This window comes from Mesoplodon densirostris, chromosome 11 (genome assembly GCF_025265405.1).
Source record: "Mesoplodon densirostris isolate mMesDen1 chromosome 11, mMesDen1 primary haplotype, whole genome shotgun sequence".
NCBI lineage: Eukaryota > Metazoa > Chordata > Mammalia > Artiodactyla > Ziphiidae > Mesoplodon > Mesoplodon densirostris.
Genome location: NC_082671.1, coordinates 45,507,461 through 45,527,601, shown reverse-complemented (window position 1 = coordinate 45,527,601; position 20,141 = coordinate 45,507,461). Strand labels below are relative to the sequence as shown.

Genomic DNA, 20,141 nt, shown 5'->3' with positions numbered 1-20,141 from the left:
TAGAGCCAGAAGGATGCCAGGAACTGTAAAGCAACACCAGAATTAGAGACTACCAGGAACTGTATCTCCTCCTATCTTTACAGTATTTGAAGCCCCAGTACACAGTCAGCTCAGAACCAAACACTCTTCTGAGTCACTAGCTCCCATCACTTCTCCTCTCTTGTCCAAATCAAGCTTCTTCCCCAACCCCCACTCTTGTCCAACCCCGGAGGAGGTCGTCTCGGTCTTGCTCTAGCTGACTGTAGGACAAAGCAAGGAAGGTAGAGGAAATGAAGGCTTCACACTTGAGACCCCTGGAAACCAAGTTTCTATTAAAAGTCCCCACCTCCCTCCCTTAAACGTCAGGAAGCTGCTGCTTTTAAGGATAAGCGATGCAGAGCTTGGCAGAAATGTCAAGAAGTCAATAGAGGGAAGCTAAAACCTTCTGAGGGGAGGTGAATTCTGTCTTAGCCAAAATATACAGAGAATGAAGGACAACAGTTACCTGAGCATTCAGAAATTTACAATGGGCGCTAGGAAAGCAGATTCTTTTCACCTGACATATTTTAAAACGCAGATTTCTGGCTTTGCCCCAACCTAATAAATCTGAGTCTCAAAAGGAAGAGCCTAGAGAACTGTAAGGGACCCCTGGTGACCCTTATGTGCAGCAACAGTTGAGAATAATTGCAAATAGCTTCGAGACAGTATAGACCAAAAAAACAAAACAAACAAACAAACCCCCACCCCAACCCCACAACAAAAAAACTCTCACAAAAACCCAATAGGCTGCTACTCCACTGCAACTTTCCCCCCAAAGCACTAGGGGCCTTCCAAAAAAGCTTATGTTTCCTACAAACAGGTTATCTCAGCTGCAGGGATGTGAAGGGGAAAAGAAAGCTATTAAGGAATCACAGCTGGCTCTAAGGAACACCTGTCTTGCTGCCTTCCTAGAATTCAAATAGAGGAACAGAAACTCTTTTACCAGGGGAGTTGCATACAGGAAGAACATGCCAAAGCAAGATCCGGGAACACCTCAGATATGTGGGGAAAAGAGAGAGGCAACCAGGTTCAAGCACACAAAGGTTTTTTTTTTCTCTATAGAACTGATATAGAGAAAGAGGGAGAGTATCAATAAAGTGGAGGACAGGGGAACAGACGGCTTTTGTCTTAAGGCTCATGTGTTTTACTTGTATATTTAGAGCACTAAACAGGTCCATCATATAAAACCTCTCATCTTGTGAGTCTGTTCATTTCCAGTTGCTCTTCCTCCTGAAACATTTCATACTCAAGGTGAGCATGACAGTGAAAAGTCTGAAACTGCGCCCCTCTACTCTACCTAAATGAACTCTTCACCCAATACTTTCTAACATCCAGACACCAAGCATTTCAAATATAATCTCCTTCTCAATAAGATATCTTCATTGCTAGGGATTTAAAGATTCAATATGTGATATAAAATCCAAATGTGGAACCCTCTGCAAATACATTTCTATATCCGTCCTAACAATCTGCTCTGGGGATGAGAAGGTAAAAATGGATTAAAGTACTATCTTTAAAAATATGAGAAAAGGGCCTCCCTGGTGGCGCAAGTGGTTGAGAGTCCGCCTGCCGATGCAGGGGATACGGGTTCGTGCCCCGGTCTGGGAGGATCCCATATGCCGCGGAGCGGCTGGGCCCGTGAGCCATGGCCGCTGAGCCTGCGCGTCCGGAGCGTGCGCGTCCGGAGCCTGTGCTCCGCAACGGGGGAGGCCACAACAGTGAGAGGCCCGCATACCGCAAAAAAAAAAAAAAAAAATATGAGAAAAGAATAGCAAAGGAAAAGGAAGGGAGGAAAGGAGTTAACATTTTCTAGATCTTAACAAGGGACCTCAGATTTTATTAAAAACAGGGACTTTGCTAGTCTGCAAAAATCACTACCAAGTATCTTCCTATAAAACATCTCACGGGGCTTCCCTGGTGGCGCAGTGGTTGAGAATCTGCCTGCCAATGCAGGGGACACGGGTTCAAGCCCTGGTCTGGGAAGATCCCACATGTGGCGGAGCAACTAGGCCCGTGAGCCACAACTGCTGAGCCTGCGCATCTGGAGCCTGTGCTCCACAACAAGAGAGGCCGCGATAGGGAGAGGCCCGCGCACTGCGATGAAGAGTGGCTCCCGCTTGCCACAACTAGAGAAAGCCCTCGCACAGAAATGAAGACCCAATACAGCAAAAATAAATAAATTTATTTTAAAAAAATCTCACGATCTGATGCCCTATCTCATTCCCATTTGCAACTTCAAAATCTATAGGATTTTATTTGACCTGTTTCAGCTTTCAGGCATAAAAAGCAACTTTACTATTTTAGTGAGTGTATAAGAGAACGAACTATCATGTTATTATTAAACCTTACTTGAACCAAACCCATATGTATTCTTTAAAATGTTACCTCTCCTTATCAGTGTCAGCCTAACAAACAGTATTACTCAAGTATTAGTCTCTCAAGTATTAATATGCATCTTAAACATTCTTATACTGCTACTGCTCTCACATCATGAGGAGTATTTGAACACCAAAATTTCATACCCCCCCAAAATTAGAAACACAAACACAAACCAAAAAAACAAACAAACAAAAACACCCCACACTTCTTCCTCCCATACAGATTTTGAAGGAAGGATAGACTTGGATTCAGAGGGTTAGCTCACATTTCACCATAGCTAGGGAGAGTATCTGGAGTGATCGGACAGATATTGCTCTGCTTAGAGAGCCAGCTAGCTACCGGTTACCTCAAAATTAGACATACAGGGCTTCCCTGGTGGCGCAGTGGTTGAGAGTCCGCCTGCCGATGCAGGGGACACGGGTTTGTGCCCCGGGCCGGGAGGATCTCACATGCCGCGGAGCGGCTGGGCCCATGAGCCATGGCCGCTGAGCCTGCGCGTCCGGAGCCTGTGCTCCGCAACAGGAGAGGCCACAGCAGTGAGAGGCCCACGTACCGCAAAAAAAAAAAAAAAAAAAAAAAATTAGACATACAACTAGATATACAATCAGATATGATTTACAGGTGGGTTTTAAAACCTTACATGCTAAGAGTCTAAGAGTGGCACTTTTTAAAAAACTGGCACTCAGGGACTATCCTGGCAGTCCAGTGGTTAAGACTCCATGCTTCCAATGCAGGGGGCACAGGTTCAATCCCCGGTTGGGGAACTAATAAGATCCCACATGCCGTGCAGCACAGCCAAAAATTTTTAAAAAATAAAATAAAAACTGGCACTCAGAGAATGACCCCACCACAAGAACTTGGTTGGCAAAAACAGCTGAAGGTATTTAAAAGTAAAACAGACTCAACAGAATGCAGTATTCCCCTCCTTTTCCAGGGTATGTTTACTCTTGGGGCAAAGACTAAGGGGGACCACAGAGAGGCATAAAACTTGTATTTTATCGAAGTCATCAATTCTGACATGTTAGAAGAAGGAATGCAAAGACATTAGTGGGGGCAGGGTATCAAGCAGAGGAAACAGAAAAGAGAGCAAGTTTTTTTTCTTACTACAAACTTTTGTGCCTCTAGTTCTTTAGGTTCAAACTCAATGAATGAAATCAGAGAGAGAAAAATAAAATGAAATGTTACAAGATCCTAGAGGTCTCAACCACGTACCTTAGGGAAATATAAACCCTCTATCACAAACTTCTCAAAGATCCAATTTACAGTGAACAGGGTAAAACACCAGCCACAAATGCTGATATAGCACCAAAAATTTTATCTTGCTTCCCCCAATTTTTAAAGTTTTTCCTCTAAAGTGGTCAATTTATATTCCTAACATTTCTTGTCCAACTTTTTTCTCAACCATGGCCAGGTAAAAAGTATGTGTTTGAGGTTTAGGGTATAGAGGGAGGGTAGAAGTGGAGCAAAGAAAAACCTGATTCCTATTTCTCTAGTTAAAATTAGAATACATTTTCAACAGCCCTGGGCAGGAGAGAAAAATTCCATTCTGCCTCTTTGCTCTTCCAAATTCCTATAGCCAAGTGGTTCAATAGCATTTGAATGGCACACATAATGACATCATTGATTGGAATCATAATAGAAGGGAGTGAGAAGAGAGGGTGTTGGGGGGAAGTGGGAAGGGAGGGAGGTAAAGATGTATTTGTGTTACAGACAAAAGACAAGTTCTGTTCCTCAGCAGGGACAAATGAAGAACCAGATGAAGGGATAAACTGAGGTCAGAGAGTTTTCCCTATTGTTTCCTCTTTAAACAGCTCCTTCACCACTCCCTCAAGGTTTGTTCCAATGGATGGGTATAGAAACAGCAGCGTATGTGTTTTTATCTTAGAGGAGGAGGTAGAAGAAAAAAAAAGCCAAATATTTATTTTCAAATTATTATGAATTAAGAAGGGGATTTAAAGGACTGGTTAGATTTTAGTTGGGCCCTAAAATGCTCTCAGAAATGCTGAGGACTATGTGGGGTTGGGTCTTGGCTTTTCTGAAATTCATCTTCTCTGATAGCCACTCTCAACTGCCATCTCTATCTACTATATAACCTGTTCTTATCGTCTTTTCTTGTTGGTTAATGTAAGTTAAAATAATACAATTTTTCAAGTGGAAGAAGCATTTTTGGGGAAAATGACAATCTAGGATGAAGGAGGGGAGGGAAATTTCCCCCCAAAGCCTTTTATCAATGAAATACGATGACTGAGAGGGTCTACACTGAAGTTTTTTCCATCTGCAATCCTACTACCTGCATTTTTCTTGGTCTCATGGGGCACCATGAGAAAAGGAAATAGAGAATTAAGTGTTGCCCTTGGCCTAAGTACCGCTGCTTGAATATATGTGGTTGGAAAGAACCTAAACCTACTCAGCATGCTACTTTTCCTGGGATCTGAATCTTCTACCCCTTTAAAAAATATTCTACCAAACTCCTCACCATAGCTTACGGTTCCTCAGGTCCTTACAGTTCCACGTTGACAATGTCCTATGCACAGTCCCACAGTTCTTCCTTTGGAACAAGTTTGTATATACATGCCTAAACTAGTTAAGAAATCCCAATTATAGACCCTCTGAGAAGGCTGGTGACCAAATTTTTTTTTTGTGGCCACGCCACACAGCTTGCAGGATCTTAGTTCCCCAATCAGAGACTGAACCCGGGCCCCCGGCAGTGGAAGCTCAGAGTCCTAATGACTGGGACACTAGGGAATTCCCTCAACTTCTAAATCTATACTGTGGGGGCTTCCCTGGAGGCGCAGTGGTTAAGAACCGCCTGCCAATATAGGGGACATGGGTTTGAGCCCTGGTCTGGGAAGATCCCAGATGCCGTGGAGCAACTAGGCCCATGCGCCACAACTACTGAGCCTGCGCGCTGCAACTACTGAAGCCCACACACCTAGAGCCCATGCTGCGCAACAAGAGAAGCCACCGCAATGAGAAGCCCGCGCAATGCAACAGAGTAGCCCCCGCTCACTACTAGAGAAAGCCCGCACGCAGCAACAAAGACCCAACACAGCCAAAAATGAATTAATTAAATAAATAATTAAATAAATAATTTTTTTTTAAAAGAAAGTAAATCTACAGTGTGAACTTCCTTCTTTCCATATCCCACTGACTAACCTCTGTACCAAAACCCACTGCTGAAGGGAAGAAACAAACATTCTTCATTTATTTCAGATGGTGGGAGGGAATCTCGATAGAAACAAATAGGCCTTCCAGAAGAGAGTGAATGGAGACAAGCCATAATGAAATTTGTGTGCTAGAACAGGGGTCCCCAATCCCTGGACCACGGACCAGTACCGGTCCACAGCCTGTCAGGAACTGGGCCGCACAGCAGGAGGTGAGCGGCAGGCTAGCAAGCAAAGCTTTATCTGCTGCTCCCCATCGCTCCCATCACCCCCTCCCCCACCCCCACCCCCCCCACCCCGCCATGGAAAAATTGACTTCCACGAAACCGGTCCCTGGTGCCAAAAAGGTTGGGGACTGCTATGACAGAAGACACTTGTGCCCTCCTGTGCTTGGAACTGACTCTTTGTCCCAGCTTTCTCTTTGATATCTCAACACATTTCAGCGACAAGCTCCTCAAAAACAATAGGTCCAATGTCTCTCTCACTCTGAAGTGGTCCATCCCCAACAAATGGTGAGCAAAAATATACAATTATATGAAAGGTTCATGAAACTAATCACTGCAGCCACCCAAGACTCTTTTAGTTACCAGCCTCAGCAATAAGAAGATAGTCAGTGGAGGAATATTTAATTTGTTTTCAATCTTTTTATCAATATATTCTAACATTGTGTATCACAGAACATTCATCAGGGAAGAAAATTGGCAAAAAGCACGAACATGGAAAAAGTAGCCTTTAGGGTTTACAGGCCACTTAAGGTAACTCATTAGGACAGTTACCTATATGAAGAACTACAAGTAGGGAAAACTCAGTAATATCCTAGTAGAGAAGTAAGGAAGATGTACTAACGTCAACATTTACTACTACTAATCAAGAATCAAGAAGCAGTAACACATGCCCCTCACATTCTCGGGAAGGGAGAAAAGTATAAACCACACTCCAGTTTTCTGCTTAGTGCCTGGGCCTGGTGTTTTTGTTTGTGTTTCTTTGTAATACTTACCTAGCTGGAATTCCTGTAACTTCCTCAAGTATCAAGTTTCACTTTCCCAAATGTGTCAATGTTAGAAAACAAACAAACGAAAAAAAAATCCATGCAAATTAGCTACATCAGTTAACAATACATCTCTAAGCCCAGACCTAGTTTCTACCAAAACGAATGTCCTATGACCATCATATATTAACTGAGCTGGCTTCCCATCTACTTCCCTTACCCATTCCTTTTAGAGATGAATTTCTTATGTGCCAGGCCAAGTCCTTCACCAAGAGGACTGACCCAAACACTACTTCTCTTGGGAGGCATGGAAAACTGACAGAGAAAAAAAAACAACCAGTTAGGCACAAGACTGAAAGCTTAGCTGGTGATCAATCAGAACCAACCAGGTAGAGGTTATTTATCTGGGTTTTGTTTTGTTTGAGGGGGTGGGAGGTTTCTCAGCCCACTGTCACTATGAAGCTTATAGGAGAAAAGGCATGCCATTCTATCCTCAAATAGTCCAAAGAGTTGGAGGGGACAATTTACAGCCTCTTGTGTAAAAAATGTCCATAAATGCCAGTGCCATTCTTTGCCCTGTCACTTCCCATTATCCTAAACCAACAGGATTCTATTTACTGAGACTTGAGCTGGAAACATGAACAGACAGGTCTTTTTCTTGGGCAGGGGGAGAGAGGGAAGATGGTTGGGGGGGGGCACATTTCTTGAAGTTTCTGTGTACTGCCTAATGTGTACAGTATACTAGTGGAGCTGAAAAGTGAAATATATGAGCGGTCATGCAAAAGTTAGCCAAGGAAGAATAGCAGAAATTCGATACCCTCAAATTAAAAATATGCTGAAGCCATATATCTAAAATATGAAGAGGAGATGGTCAGATTGTGACAGTTAAAAAAAAAAACTGGGGGCTTCCCTGGTGGCACAGTAGTTGAGAATCTGCCTGCTAATGCAGGGGACACGGGTTGGAGCTCTGGTCTGGGAAGATACCACATGCTGCGGAGCAACTAGCCCTGTGAGCCACAACTGCTGAGCCTGCACGTCTGGAGCCTGTGCTCCGCAACAAGAGAGGCCACGATAGTGAGAGGCCCATGCACCACGATGAAGAGTGGCCCCCTCGCGCCGCAACTAGAGAGAGCCCTCGCACAGAAACGAAGACCCAACACAGCCAAAAATAAATAAATAAAAATTTAAAAAAAAAAATCTGTCACAAACACTACAGCTCACTCCTCTCACGCATTCTCTCTCTTTATCATATCCACTGGTATGCAGCAGAATCTACTGAGAAGAAACCATGATGCAATGAGGGCCTTAAGCTGGATCAAGCAAACACAAACTCCATGCAATGAGGTGACAGAGAGTGAGTCTCTCTCATTGCCCCTTTTAGGATACTAGGATGAAGAAGAGGTATCTTCACATCACCTATTAACCTCCACTATTTGCACCATATCTAACTGAATAAAATCTGTGCCTGGAGAACTGTAAAACTTAAAGACAGATGACCAAATTACACAGGAGGAGGCTATACTGGAACCCAGGACCCCAGGATGAGGTGGACATAATTGTGCTGCTCTGGCTGTCCCATAAATACAAATTTAATCATATCACTAACCTCTGGCCAAGCAAATACTAGGTAGCAAATCACCTCTGGTGATAGAGAACTGTTAAACACAGGACTCCGAACAAAGCAACTCTTACTGAGAACGCAGCCAGTTGCAATTTCATGATTTGGGTCTAGAACACTAAGTTCTAGAAAAAAAGTTACTCGAAAAAAAGAACAGTTCCTCTTCTTTTCTCTTATTCCCTTTCCTCCAATTTCTCTCCTCCTCCAAATTCACTCTGAAACTGCTTATATTCTACAAGTACTAAAAAATTCTGGGCTATGGAAACAGTGATCCAAACAGGTGGTCTGATAAGATTTCTATGCTACTTCCAAGTATGAAAGCTGTGTGGGAGATACAAGCTGGACTTGAGCTGTCCAATACACATGTGGCTACTTAAATTTAAAATAATTAAAAATTCAGTTCCTAGTCACACTAGCTATTGTGTGACTATACTGATCATTAGCCGCATGTGACTACTGATCACATTTCAGGTGATCAATAACCACATATGGCTAATGACTAGTGTATAGGTATACCTTGTTTCATTGTGCTTCAACTTATTGTACTTCACAGATATTGTACTTTTCACAAACTGAAGGTCTGCAGCAACCCTATGTTGAGCAAGTCTACTGGAGCCATTTTTCCAATAGCATTTGCTCACTTCATGTCTGTGTCACATTTTCGTAATTCTTGCAACATTTCAAACTTTTTCATCGTTATTATATGTGTCATGACGATCTGTGATCAGTGATCTTTGATGTTACTACTGTAATTGTCTGGGGGCACCACAAACCATGCCCATAGAAGACAGAGAACTTAATCAATAAATGTGTGTGCTCTGACTGCTCCACCAACCGGCCGTTCCCATCTCTCTCCCTCTTCTCGGGCCTCCCTATTTCCTGAGACACAACAATATGGAAATGAGGCCAATTAATAACTCTACAATGGTGTTTAACTGTTCAAGTGAAAGGAAAAGTTGTACATCTCTCACTTTAAATCAAAAGCTAGAAAGGCATGTCAAAAACTGAGAGAGGCCAAAAGCTAGGCCTCTTGTACCAAACAGTTAGCCAAGATGTGAATGCAAAGAAAAAGTCCTTGAAGGAAATTAAAAGTGCTACTGCAAGGAACATTAGAAGAAGAGAAACAGCCTTATTGCTAATGTGAAAAAAAGTTTAAGTGGTCTGGATAGAAGATCAAACCAGCCATAACATTCCCTTAAATCAAAGCCTAATCCAGAGGCAGGCGCTAACTCTCTTCAATTCTACGAAGGCTGCTGAGAGAGGTGAGAAAGCTGCAAAAGTCTGAAGCTAGCAGAGCTTGGTTCCTGAGGTTTAAGGAAAGAAGCCACTTCCATAACATAAAAGTGTAAGGTGAAGCAGCAAGTGCTGATGTAGAAGCTGCAGCAAGTTGTCCAGATCTAGTTAAGATAATTAATGAAGGTGGCTACACCAAACAACAGATTTTCAATATAGATGAAACAGCCTTACATTGGAAGAAGGTGCCATCTAGGACTTTCACAGCTAGAGAGGAGAGGTTAATGCCTGGCTTCAAAGCTTCAAAGGACAGGCTGACTCCCTTGTTAGGGGCTAATGCAGCTGGTGACTTTAAGTTGGAGCTAATGCTCATTTACCATTCCGAAAATCCTAGGGCTCTGCCTGTGTTCTATAAATGGAACAACAAAGCCTGGATGACAGTGCGTCTGCTTACAACATGGTTTACTGAATTATTAAGCCTACTGTTGAGACATATTGCTCAGAAAAAAAGATTCCTTTCAAAGTATTACTACTCACTGACAATGCACCTGGTCAGCCAAGAGCTCTGACGGAGATGTACAGTGAGATTAATGTTGTTTCCACTCCTAACACAACATCCCTTCTGCAGCCTACAGATCAAGGAGTAATTTCAACTTTCAAATCTTATTATTTAAGAAGTACTTTTCGTAAGGCCACACGTAGTGATTCCTTTGATGGATGTGGGCAAAGCAAACTGAAAACCTTCTGGAAAGGATTCACCATTCTGGATGCCATTAAGAACATCTGTGATTCATGGAGAGAGGTAAAAAAAAATCAGCATTAACAGGAGTTTGGAAAGAGTTGATTCCAACCCTCATGGATGACTTTGAGGGGTTCAAGACTTCAGTAGAGGAAGTAACTGCAGATGTGGTGCAAACAGCTAAAGAACTAGAATTAGAAGTGGAGCCTGAAGATGGGAATGAATTGCTACGATTCATGGTAAAACTTGAACGGATGAGGAGTTGCTTACAGATGAGCAAAGACAGTGATTTCCTGAGATGGAATATAGTCCTGGAGAAGATGCTGTGAATATTGCTGAAATGACAACAAAGAATTTAGTATGTTACATAAATTTAGTTGATAAACCAGCAGCCAGGTTTGAAAGGATTGACTTCTATTCCGAAAGAACTTACTGTAGGTAAGATGATATCAAACAGCATTGCATGTTCCAGAGAAATAATTTGTGAAAGGAAGAGTCAGTCAATCAATGTGGCAAACTTCATTGTTGTGTTTTTTTGTTTGTTTGCTTGTTTTTTTCCGGTACGCAGGCCTCTCACTGTTGTGGCCTCTCCCGTTGCAGAGCACAGGCTCCGGATGCGCAGGCTCAGTAGCCATGGCTCACGGGCCCAGCCGCTCCGCGGCATGTGGGATCTTCCTGGACCGGGGCACTAACCTGTGTCCCCTGCATCGGCAGGCGGACTCTCAACCACTGCGCCACCAGGGAAGCCCCATTGTCGTTTTATTTTAAGAAATTGCCCAGGAAGCACATTTGTCTAGAAGTCCACACAGCATATGATTTATATTTACTACATAATTTTTTTTTTTTTTTTTTTTTTTTTTTTTTTGCCGTACACGGGCCTCTCACTGTTGTGGCCTCTCCCGTTGCGGAGCACAGGCTCCGGACACGCAGGCTCAGCAGCCATGGCTCACGGGCCCAGCCGCTCCGCGGCATGTGGGATCTTCCCGGACCGGGGCACGAACCCGTGTCCCGTGCATCGGCAGGTGGACTCTCAACCACTGTGCCACCAGGGAAGCCCACTACATAAATATTAAACTACATATAATATTTCCTTCATTTTGTACAACTCCTGGACAAAGATGATTTATTTTATACAGTTCTAAATAAATTTTATAATGTAATTTATATATCTGTCCCATCCTTAATTCTACTTCAAGTGATTTTGTAATGCAAAGTAATTTGGAGAATCTATTAATTATGTGAATTCAGGAACAAGGAATAGATACAATATTTCTATACACTGCATTTTGTACTAAATTTAGGAAGGAACTGAAACAGATCTTTTTTCGTATATAAAGCTGAATTTTTAAAAATAAATAACAAGCATAAATTATCTTACAACACAATTATTTCAGCTGCATCTTAGTCACTTCTTAGCAGTCTGAGGTTCAGAATGCCACTTGGTTGCACTGGTTGTTTGAGGACATTAAAAGCAAGAATTTTTTTAAATAAAAAATGCATTTTTGGCAAAAAAAAAAAGAAAGAAAGAAAAGAAAAGAAACTGCCACAGCCACCCCAACCTTAAGCAACCACCATCCTGATCAGTCAGCAGCCGTCCACATAGAGGCAAGACCCTCCACTGGCAAAATGATCACAACTCGCCGAAGGCTCAGATGATGGTTAGCACTTTTATTTTAGCAATAAAGTCGTTTTCAATTTAGGTATGTACACTGCTTATTTGTGACTCACTTTGCTACAATATTTACTGTATTGCGGTGGTCTGCAACTGAATCCACAATATTTCTGAGGTATGCTTATATTAGATAACAGATTATTTAATAGAACAATATTTTGTAGAATATTTCTATCATCACAGAAGGTTCTACTGAACAGTGGTGGTCTAGATAGCAAAATAGCAGGGACATTTTTAATGGTTTATGAGGCAACTTAGAACAAACCATTGAAATTAGGATAATTCTGAAAATCAGGATTTAATGATCAATGTAAATGGAAACTACTCAAAAAGGACATCTCAGAAAGTCACAAGCCTCCAAGCAAAGTGGTCCTTGGAAGAAATCGTGTATGCTCTAGTACAGTGCTCCTCAAAATGGGGTCTGCCTCCTAGTGCTTGATCCCCAAACCGTTTATCAGTCTAGAAATAAGTCCAGAAATTGAGAGTGTTTAGAAACTTCCAAAGTAATTTAACATTTCTTTGACATTCTAATTTTTTCGCAAAAGTACCTCTCGATGATGAATTGGAAATTTTTAAAAACTAGTCTTTCGTCACAGAATTCGCAAAGCACTACTCTAGAACACATGTGTGACAATGAATGTTATTAGAGAACAGAGCTCATATAATTAGAGTTCTGCCAATTACCATTATCTCATTTTAACTCTTTAGAATTTAAAATGGGAACTGTAATCCTATCAATGATCAACTGAAACACAGAAGTTAATTGACTCAAAGTGATAAAACCAGAACTGAAAACCAAGGAAGGAAACTAAAATTTATTGAGGGTCTGGACGTCCCTGGTGGCGCAGTGGTTAAGAATCCTCCTGCCAATGCAGGGGACACAGGTTTGATCCCTGGTCCGGGAAGATCCCACATGCTGCGGAGCAACTAAGCCCATGCACCACAACTACTGAGCCTGAACTCTAGAGCCTGAGAACCATAACTACTGAGCCCTGGTGCCACAACTGCTGAAGCCCGTGCGCCTAGAGCCCAAGCTCTGCAACAAGAGAAGGCACCACAATGAGAAGCCCCCGCACCGCAACAAAAAGTAGTCCCTGCTCGCCGCAACTAGAGAAAGCTTGCGCACAGCAACAAAGACCCAACGCAGCCAAAAAAAAAAAAAAAAAAAATTAAATAAAAAACATTAAAAAATACATTAAAAATACATAAAAATAAAATTTATAGAGGGGCAAAGTGTCACTATGTTAGGGAACTGCAAATATACATTTATTCTTCACAAACATGTTAGGTGTTACTCCCAGTTTTATAGATGAGGATCAAAGAAGTTTAGTAATTTGCTCAAAATCAATAAATGTATCCCTTCATGTTTTACTCAGCCTCCTGTGGAGGCTGAAATCAGGTCAAATATAGAGAAAGATTCCAGGGAAGGGAAGGGAAAAGACTGGTATCCTCGTATAACTCAGGTGAGCAGCACAGTGACAGACAAAATTCCTCTCAGGAATGTGTCCCTATGAGCTAAGTAGGAGGAGATATCCTGTTCAATTCTGTTAATTTCGATAAAACACACAATGTATGGCTGTTGGCATAAGTGATGCCATCTTGTGTCCATTCAGTTCCTCCTGTCCTTCCACTGACTCTACCTAGGGCTGTACTGTGTAGTACATCTCTTCTCTGTCATCAAGGGCTCTGTAGTTAATAGATATTGTTTAATGATCATTAGGCCTGGGTGGCCTCTATACTCTGTTAGTCTCTAAACAACAATGACGACCTTCACTGATATATTCATGGCGCCCACAAGACTAGTTACCCATTCATAAATCTTGACTTGGGAATGCACTTCCTGTTTCCAAGCATGTACCCCCAAACCCTGGGTTAACTGTAAGTATAAAATTGGCCCAATGGCCCCTCAGCAGTGTGGAGTGCAGCTGTGAATGCTTCCAGATTGTCGTCTACCTCATCCTACCCTGTAAGTAAGTTGCCCTATAATAAACTACTCCATTGATTATATATATGGAGCTGCCGGCCTCATTTTTCAGTATCGAGGTACCTTCTCAGTTCAGTGGGTACCTTTTGTTCCCTCCGTCCTCCAACACACAAACTCATACAATTCCCTAAAGGAGTGAAGTTATTGATGAGATTCTCAGATACCTAGGCCTCATATACAAAACAAGGAGATAGATGATAAGAAGGGTCACGGATCCAAAGCACCTTTTCTCTTGACCATCTTGCAAAACACAAATGACTTTTGGTTTATAATAATTCTTCCCTATTAAGCTGTTTGTGGTTTAAGAATCATATATTCTGCCTACCTCTCAACTCCTTTATTTTATTCCACATAAACCACCAAATACTCCTACTGAATACCGATGGTCTGAGCATCAAGTTGGGCAAAAAGACATGATGTTATATTTCTGGTAAACACAAAAAATGTAACCCAAAGGGAAGGAAGATGAAGCACAGTTGTGTGCAAGGTTATGAGTCTCACAGGGACACAACTGTTTACTTTTATATACTCAATTTTTCTTTTCTGAGCTAAAATATAACTACCGTCAGGTAAGTTTTTTCTAATGGATTTCTAGAGAGCTAAATGCTTCCATACTCGAGTGGGAAATAATTTTTTTTTTCCTAATGATGTTTTTTCTGGTTTGAAATAGTCTTCCCTTAATCCTACCACCACTTGAACAACCAAGAAACGTGCTCTCATTCTCACAGAACAAAGATTAAGAGACTACCGGCTCTAGGCAAACAGGCAAGTCCTTAGCATTTTCTCCAATGTGCCTAGCAAAACTCCAAACACAACAATGCCCTGTAGAATTGATCCCTCCCCACAGCATGGTGTCAAAAAGTCATCTTGCTTACACTAAACAGTATCAGTTAGCAGAGGGGCAGAAAGAATGAAACAATTTTCTCAGTTTTGTTCCAAAGAACCTCCAAATTTTACTTTTAGGTACCTTTGACCTAAAGACAGGACTGTCTTCCCCTGATTATTTAATTTCCATTATGCCTATATCAGAAGTTAAAGCAGATGTAACGTCACTGAACTCAACAAAGAGAAATATAAACCTTGTTCTAACAGCCAGCATGGCAGCTATGCAAACAATCTGTAGAAAAAAACAATTAACTTTGTTAAACAATAGCCATAATATAATCAATAGTCAGTGAGAGGAGGTGATAGTCAAAGGACTGCATTAAATGAAGTGCTGAGTAGCCAGTTCTATTCTTAGGACAGTCATTTCCAAACTATGTAGCCCCAAGCTGCTCTAATGTTGCAAAAATAGTACCTTACCTTTCTGGAGATTGAAGAGACATTCAAACCAAATCTTTGAGCTCTTTCCTTTAACTTATCCAGGTTAACCTACAAAAAACATAGGAAAAAAAATATTTTTAAAAAAATCAGGGACTTCCTTGGTGGCGCAGTAGCTAAGAATCTGCCTGCTAATGCAGGGGACACAGGTTTGAGCCCTGGTCCGGGAAGATCCCACATGCCACGGAGCAACTAAGCCTGTGCGCCACAACTACTGAGCCTACGCCCTAGAGCCTGCAAGCCACAAATACTGAGCCCACGCACCACAACTACTGAAGCCCGCGCGCCTAGAGCCCGTGCTCCACAAGAGAAGCCACCGCAATGAAAAGCCCGGGTGCCGCAACGAAGAGTAGCCCCTGCTCGCCGCAACTAGAGAAAGCCCACGCACAGCAATGAAGACCCCATGCAGCCAAAAATAAATAAATTTAAAAAAAGAAAAAAATCAAAACAGAAGGCACAAACTATGGTCCAAAGCTAAGAGTTCAAATAAGCCTATACAACATCAAAGATACCCTATGTGCCAAATTAGGAAACTAAGCAGCACTCATCCATGCCACTAATTATTAAAAGTTCTCTCCTGGAATGCAGTGAAAGATTCAGCCCTGCCGCTTTCATTCATCAAAGGTGGCAAAAGCCTAGGGAGGGTTTAAGATCAAAGTAGGCCAAACACTGCTTGAAAAAGCAAACAAATGTCTAAATCATCACCTCCAAACAAGTCCATCATTCACAGTCCAAAATTGTTAATTCCTATACATAGGCTTTGCAAGTAGTTCTTAACCCTATGCCCTAGCAAAGAGAAACTATCACTGCAGCTCTCCGTTCTTCAGAACACAAATCTACTACCAGTACCTAACTCAATTTTCTTCCTTCCATTTTCTTGGAAGCCTTGATACATAAGACTTATCATAAGGATATTTGGGACATTATCATTACTACTACTACTGCTACTAACTTCTACTACTACTACTACTAAAACATTTCACCTTCACTTACATTATTAAACTGTAATTCCAAGAGCAGGATTTCATAAAGCTAAACATATTTCACAGCATTTGCTTGCATTTTCTAAACATGCTGACAAGTCATAATGGTCCAGAAGGCGTACTATCCTAGTCTTTATTCTCTGGTATTTGACAGGTAGTGTTGAAAATTATCAGTATCTACAAAATAGAACTCATAAGTTGCTTCCACAGATTCTCTTGTGGTAATTAAGAGTCTGACATTATCCGAAGCCACTGGATGAGGCCCTAAAACTCCAGTACCATAAAACAAAGAGTTATATGGATTGTCCTCTAGCTAACAAAATCTACCCTTTTCAAGAGGAGTGGTAGGAAGGAAGATGTTTATAATGACTTTGAAGATGCAGCAATTTTCCTGACCTTTCAGTACCTCAAACAATTCTTTCTATTTAGGACATAAGACACTGTACTGAAAACAGTCACCAAACTCATACTACCTCAGTTTCCTCTGATCTGGGGAGAAGAAGGAAATCTGTAACTTAACTAACTGTACAGAGTTAAGATTTGGCTCTCAAGGTTAAGAAAAAAAAAAAAAAGATTTCTTACCATAGGCTTGGCATCAGATGACAGGCCTAAAGAAATTAATTTAAAAGTTTTATTTAATATTCTTAAAAGTCATAAAGGAAGTTGACATCTTTGAATCAAGTTAGATAGCATAGAAATCATATATAGGACAAATGTCCTTTATCTTATGAAGTTAAAGAAAAGGCACAGATTACATCTAGAGACCATGTCTGCACCCATTGCTGTTGGGAACATAAAATAGTACAGCCACTTTGGAAAACAGTTTGGTAGTTCCTCAAAAAGTTAAACATGGAGTTTACCATATGACCTAGCAATTCTACTCCTAGGTATATACCCAAGAGAAATGAAAACATATATCCACACGAAAACTTGTATATGAATGTTCACAGCAACATTAGCCATAGTAGCCACAAAATGAAAACCCAAATGTGCATCAACTGAGGGGTAGATAAAATGTGGTATATCAATACAACCTAATATTATCTAACAATAAAAAGAAATGAAGTAATGATACATCCTAAAACAGGGATAAACCTGGAATACATTATGTTAAGCGAAAGAAGCCAGTCACAAAAGACCATGAACTGTATGATACCATTTATATGAAGGCAAACTTACATATATAGAAAAAACTTAGTGGTTGATTAGTGGGGTGGGGCAGAGGGAGCAGATAAGAAAAACTGCTAACGGGTATGGGGTTTATTTTGGGGATGATGAGTATGTCCTAAAATTAGACTATGATGATAGCTGTACAACCCTGTGAATATATAAAAAACACTGAATTATATACTTTAAATGGATGAGTTGTATGATACATGAATTATATCTCAATAAAGCTGTTAAAAAAAGAGAAAAACATCTTATCTGGACAAAAGACCAGAGCTACTATTATAATGAGTTAAAATTATGGCTTCTTAAAGCGAATGTTCTGTCCTGAAATTATCACTAAGAAGCAAATAGTATATTAGCCTGTAGGCCCAACCCCAATCTAGTCAATAATTATTTACTTAAAACTTCTCAGAATTTTATTTTAAGCAATCTCAATATTGTAATTGGTTCCCTAACTTTCCACTGTAAACTTTCAGGTATGGACTCAACTTTAACCATAACCTATGTACTAGGAACTGTTACATATTTTTATGTTCTCACTTATAAAACAGTATTTCCTTTTATATGTTGCCAAATTCTACTCTTTTAAGAGCTACCCTGTAGTTCTAGGATTATATGAATAACACTGAATGTTACCTACACATTATTTTATTGGTCAGTTTTCCTCTTTAGGCTAAGTATTAATTTTAACTTTTGCCTTTCTTCAAATAGCACCATTTAATAATATCTTTTAAAACTTTTGGGACGTCCCTAGTGGTCCAGTGGCTAGAACTCCGCACTCCAAATGCAGGGGGCCCGGGTTCGATCCCTGGTCAGGGAACTAGATCGCACATGCCTCAACTAAAGATCCTGCATGCCACAGCTAAAAAGATCCTGCACGTGGCAACGAAGATCCTGTGTGCCGCAACTGAGACTTGGTGCAGCCAAATAAATAAATAAATATTAAAATTTTTTGTTGTAACATCACCAATCCTATTATCTCTCTCTTGATATAACTAAATGTCAGAGAATATTCTGTTTCTAAAGCATGTAGTGACAGTGACCAGAATTTTGCTGGTCTTTTATTTTTTATTTTTACTTATTTATTTTTTTGACTGCATCGGGTCTTATTTGTGGCAGGTGGGATCTTTCGTTGTGGCACGTAGGTTTCTCTAGTTGTGGCACACGGGCCCCAGAGCACACAAGTTCAGTAGTTAAGGGGCAAGCGGGCTCTCTAGTTGTGGTGTATGGGCTTAGGTGCCCCACAGCATGTGGGATCTTAGTTCCCCGACCAGGGATCAAACCCGTGTCCCCTGCATTGGAAGGTGGAGTCTTAACCACTGAACCACCAGGGAAGTCCCTTGCTGGTCTTTTAAAGGGGCATAGCAAAACTCTACAAGATCTTTGGAGGACATTTTCTTAATAGACTTGACACTACTAACAGGTCACTAGGAAGACTGCATTGGATCAGAAGACTACATTTAAAGTCTCTGAGGGACTTCCCTGGTGGCACAGTGGATAAGAGTCCACCTGCCAATGCAGGGGACACAGGTTTGATCCCTGGTCCGGGAAGATCCCACATGCCGCAGAGCAACTAAGCCCGCACACCACAACTACTGAGCCTGCGCTCTTGAGCCCATGAACCACAACTACTGAGCCCACGTGCCACAACTACTGAAGCCCAGGCACCTAGAGCCCGTGCTCCACAATAAAGACAAACCACTGCAATGAGAAGCCCGCACACTGCAGTAGCCCCTGCTCACCACAACTAAAGAAAGCCCGTGAGCAGTAACGGACCCCAGTGCGGCCAAAAATAAATAAATAAATAAATAAAATTAAAAACAATAATAAAAATAAATTAAAAAGAGTAACTTTTCCCTCTAATTTATTACAAATACATATTCAATGTAGAAATTTAAAAAACACAGACAAGCAAAAAGAAGTCACTCAAAATTCCACCAACCAGAGACAATGAATGTTATCAATTTAGTATATATCCCTCTAATCTTTTTCCCTAACCATACATGCACTTTTATTGGGAAATAGGAACATACTACAAATATTTTATAACTTGCTTTTTCCATTTATCTGTCTGACAAATATTCTTCAGTATAATTTTAAACATCTTCATGGTCTTCTAACTGTACTATGGTACACATTTTACTCAACCAATTCTCTATTGTATATTACATTGTTTCCAGTTATTGATCACTATAAATAATGCTGTGATAATCCTTGTGGCTAAGTCTTTTATCCAAGATTATTCCCTTGTAAATTCCTAGAAGGTAAAAGAGAAAAAAAAATAAAAAATAAAACAGACTCTTTTCTTCCTTTTGCCACTCACACTAGGCAATATAACACTGGACAGGTACACAATAATTACATGCTAACTTGAGACATCAGAATAAAGAAGGTATTAGAAACTTCTCTGAAGAGATCCAAGAAAAGGAAAACAAATGTTGACACTTCCTCCTATTCTCTCATAACTTTAGCACCTTCTCTAAATTGCCCAGGAAGGCTTAAGTATGGTTTTACCTAGAGCAAAGAGGTGGATATAATAACCTCTTACAGGCTTCTAGAGCTAACAAGTTTACCTTAATTTGGAGAAATGGAATCTGTTGTGCCAAAAAAGTAAAAACATAAAGATAACTTTCTCCGAAGTCTCTATACTCTTACCTTTTGATGGAACTGAAGAAATCCCAAATCTGTAGAAAGAAAAACAAGCTAAATTTTAGGAAGCTGTTCACACTCCTGGTTGTCTGTCTCCGTGTCAAGTATACATATGGCACTTCTTGCTTGTGATCTCAAGCCTTGCAATCATTAGCTAATTCTAACAACCCCATGAAAGAGGTTCAGTTGACTCTTTTTCTCACCAAGAGTCCAGAGAATAAGTT

General features: G+C 40.9%; 1 protein-coding gene across 1 annotated transcript in view; it reads right to left on the bottom strand.

Moving 5' to 3' along the window:
• The window catches only part of SARNP (SAP domain containing ribonucleoprotein), a 53,394-nt gene that overhangs the window by 12,468 nt on the left and 20,785 nt on the right, over positions 1-20,141 (bottom strand). The window contains exons 7-9 of the mRNA XM_060113398.1: positions 19,924-19,952; positions 16,681-16,706; positions 15,098-15,166 (exon numbers count right to left, since the gene is read on the bottom strand). Of these exons, the coding sequence (XP_059969381.1) occupies positions 15,098-15,166; positions 16,681-16,706; positions 19,924-19,952 (124 nt within the window). The remainder of the gene's footprint in view (positions 1-15,097; positions 15,167-16,680; positions 16,707-19,923; positions 19,953-20,141) is intronic.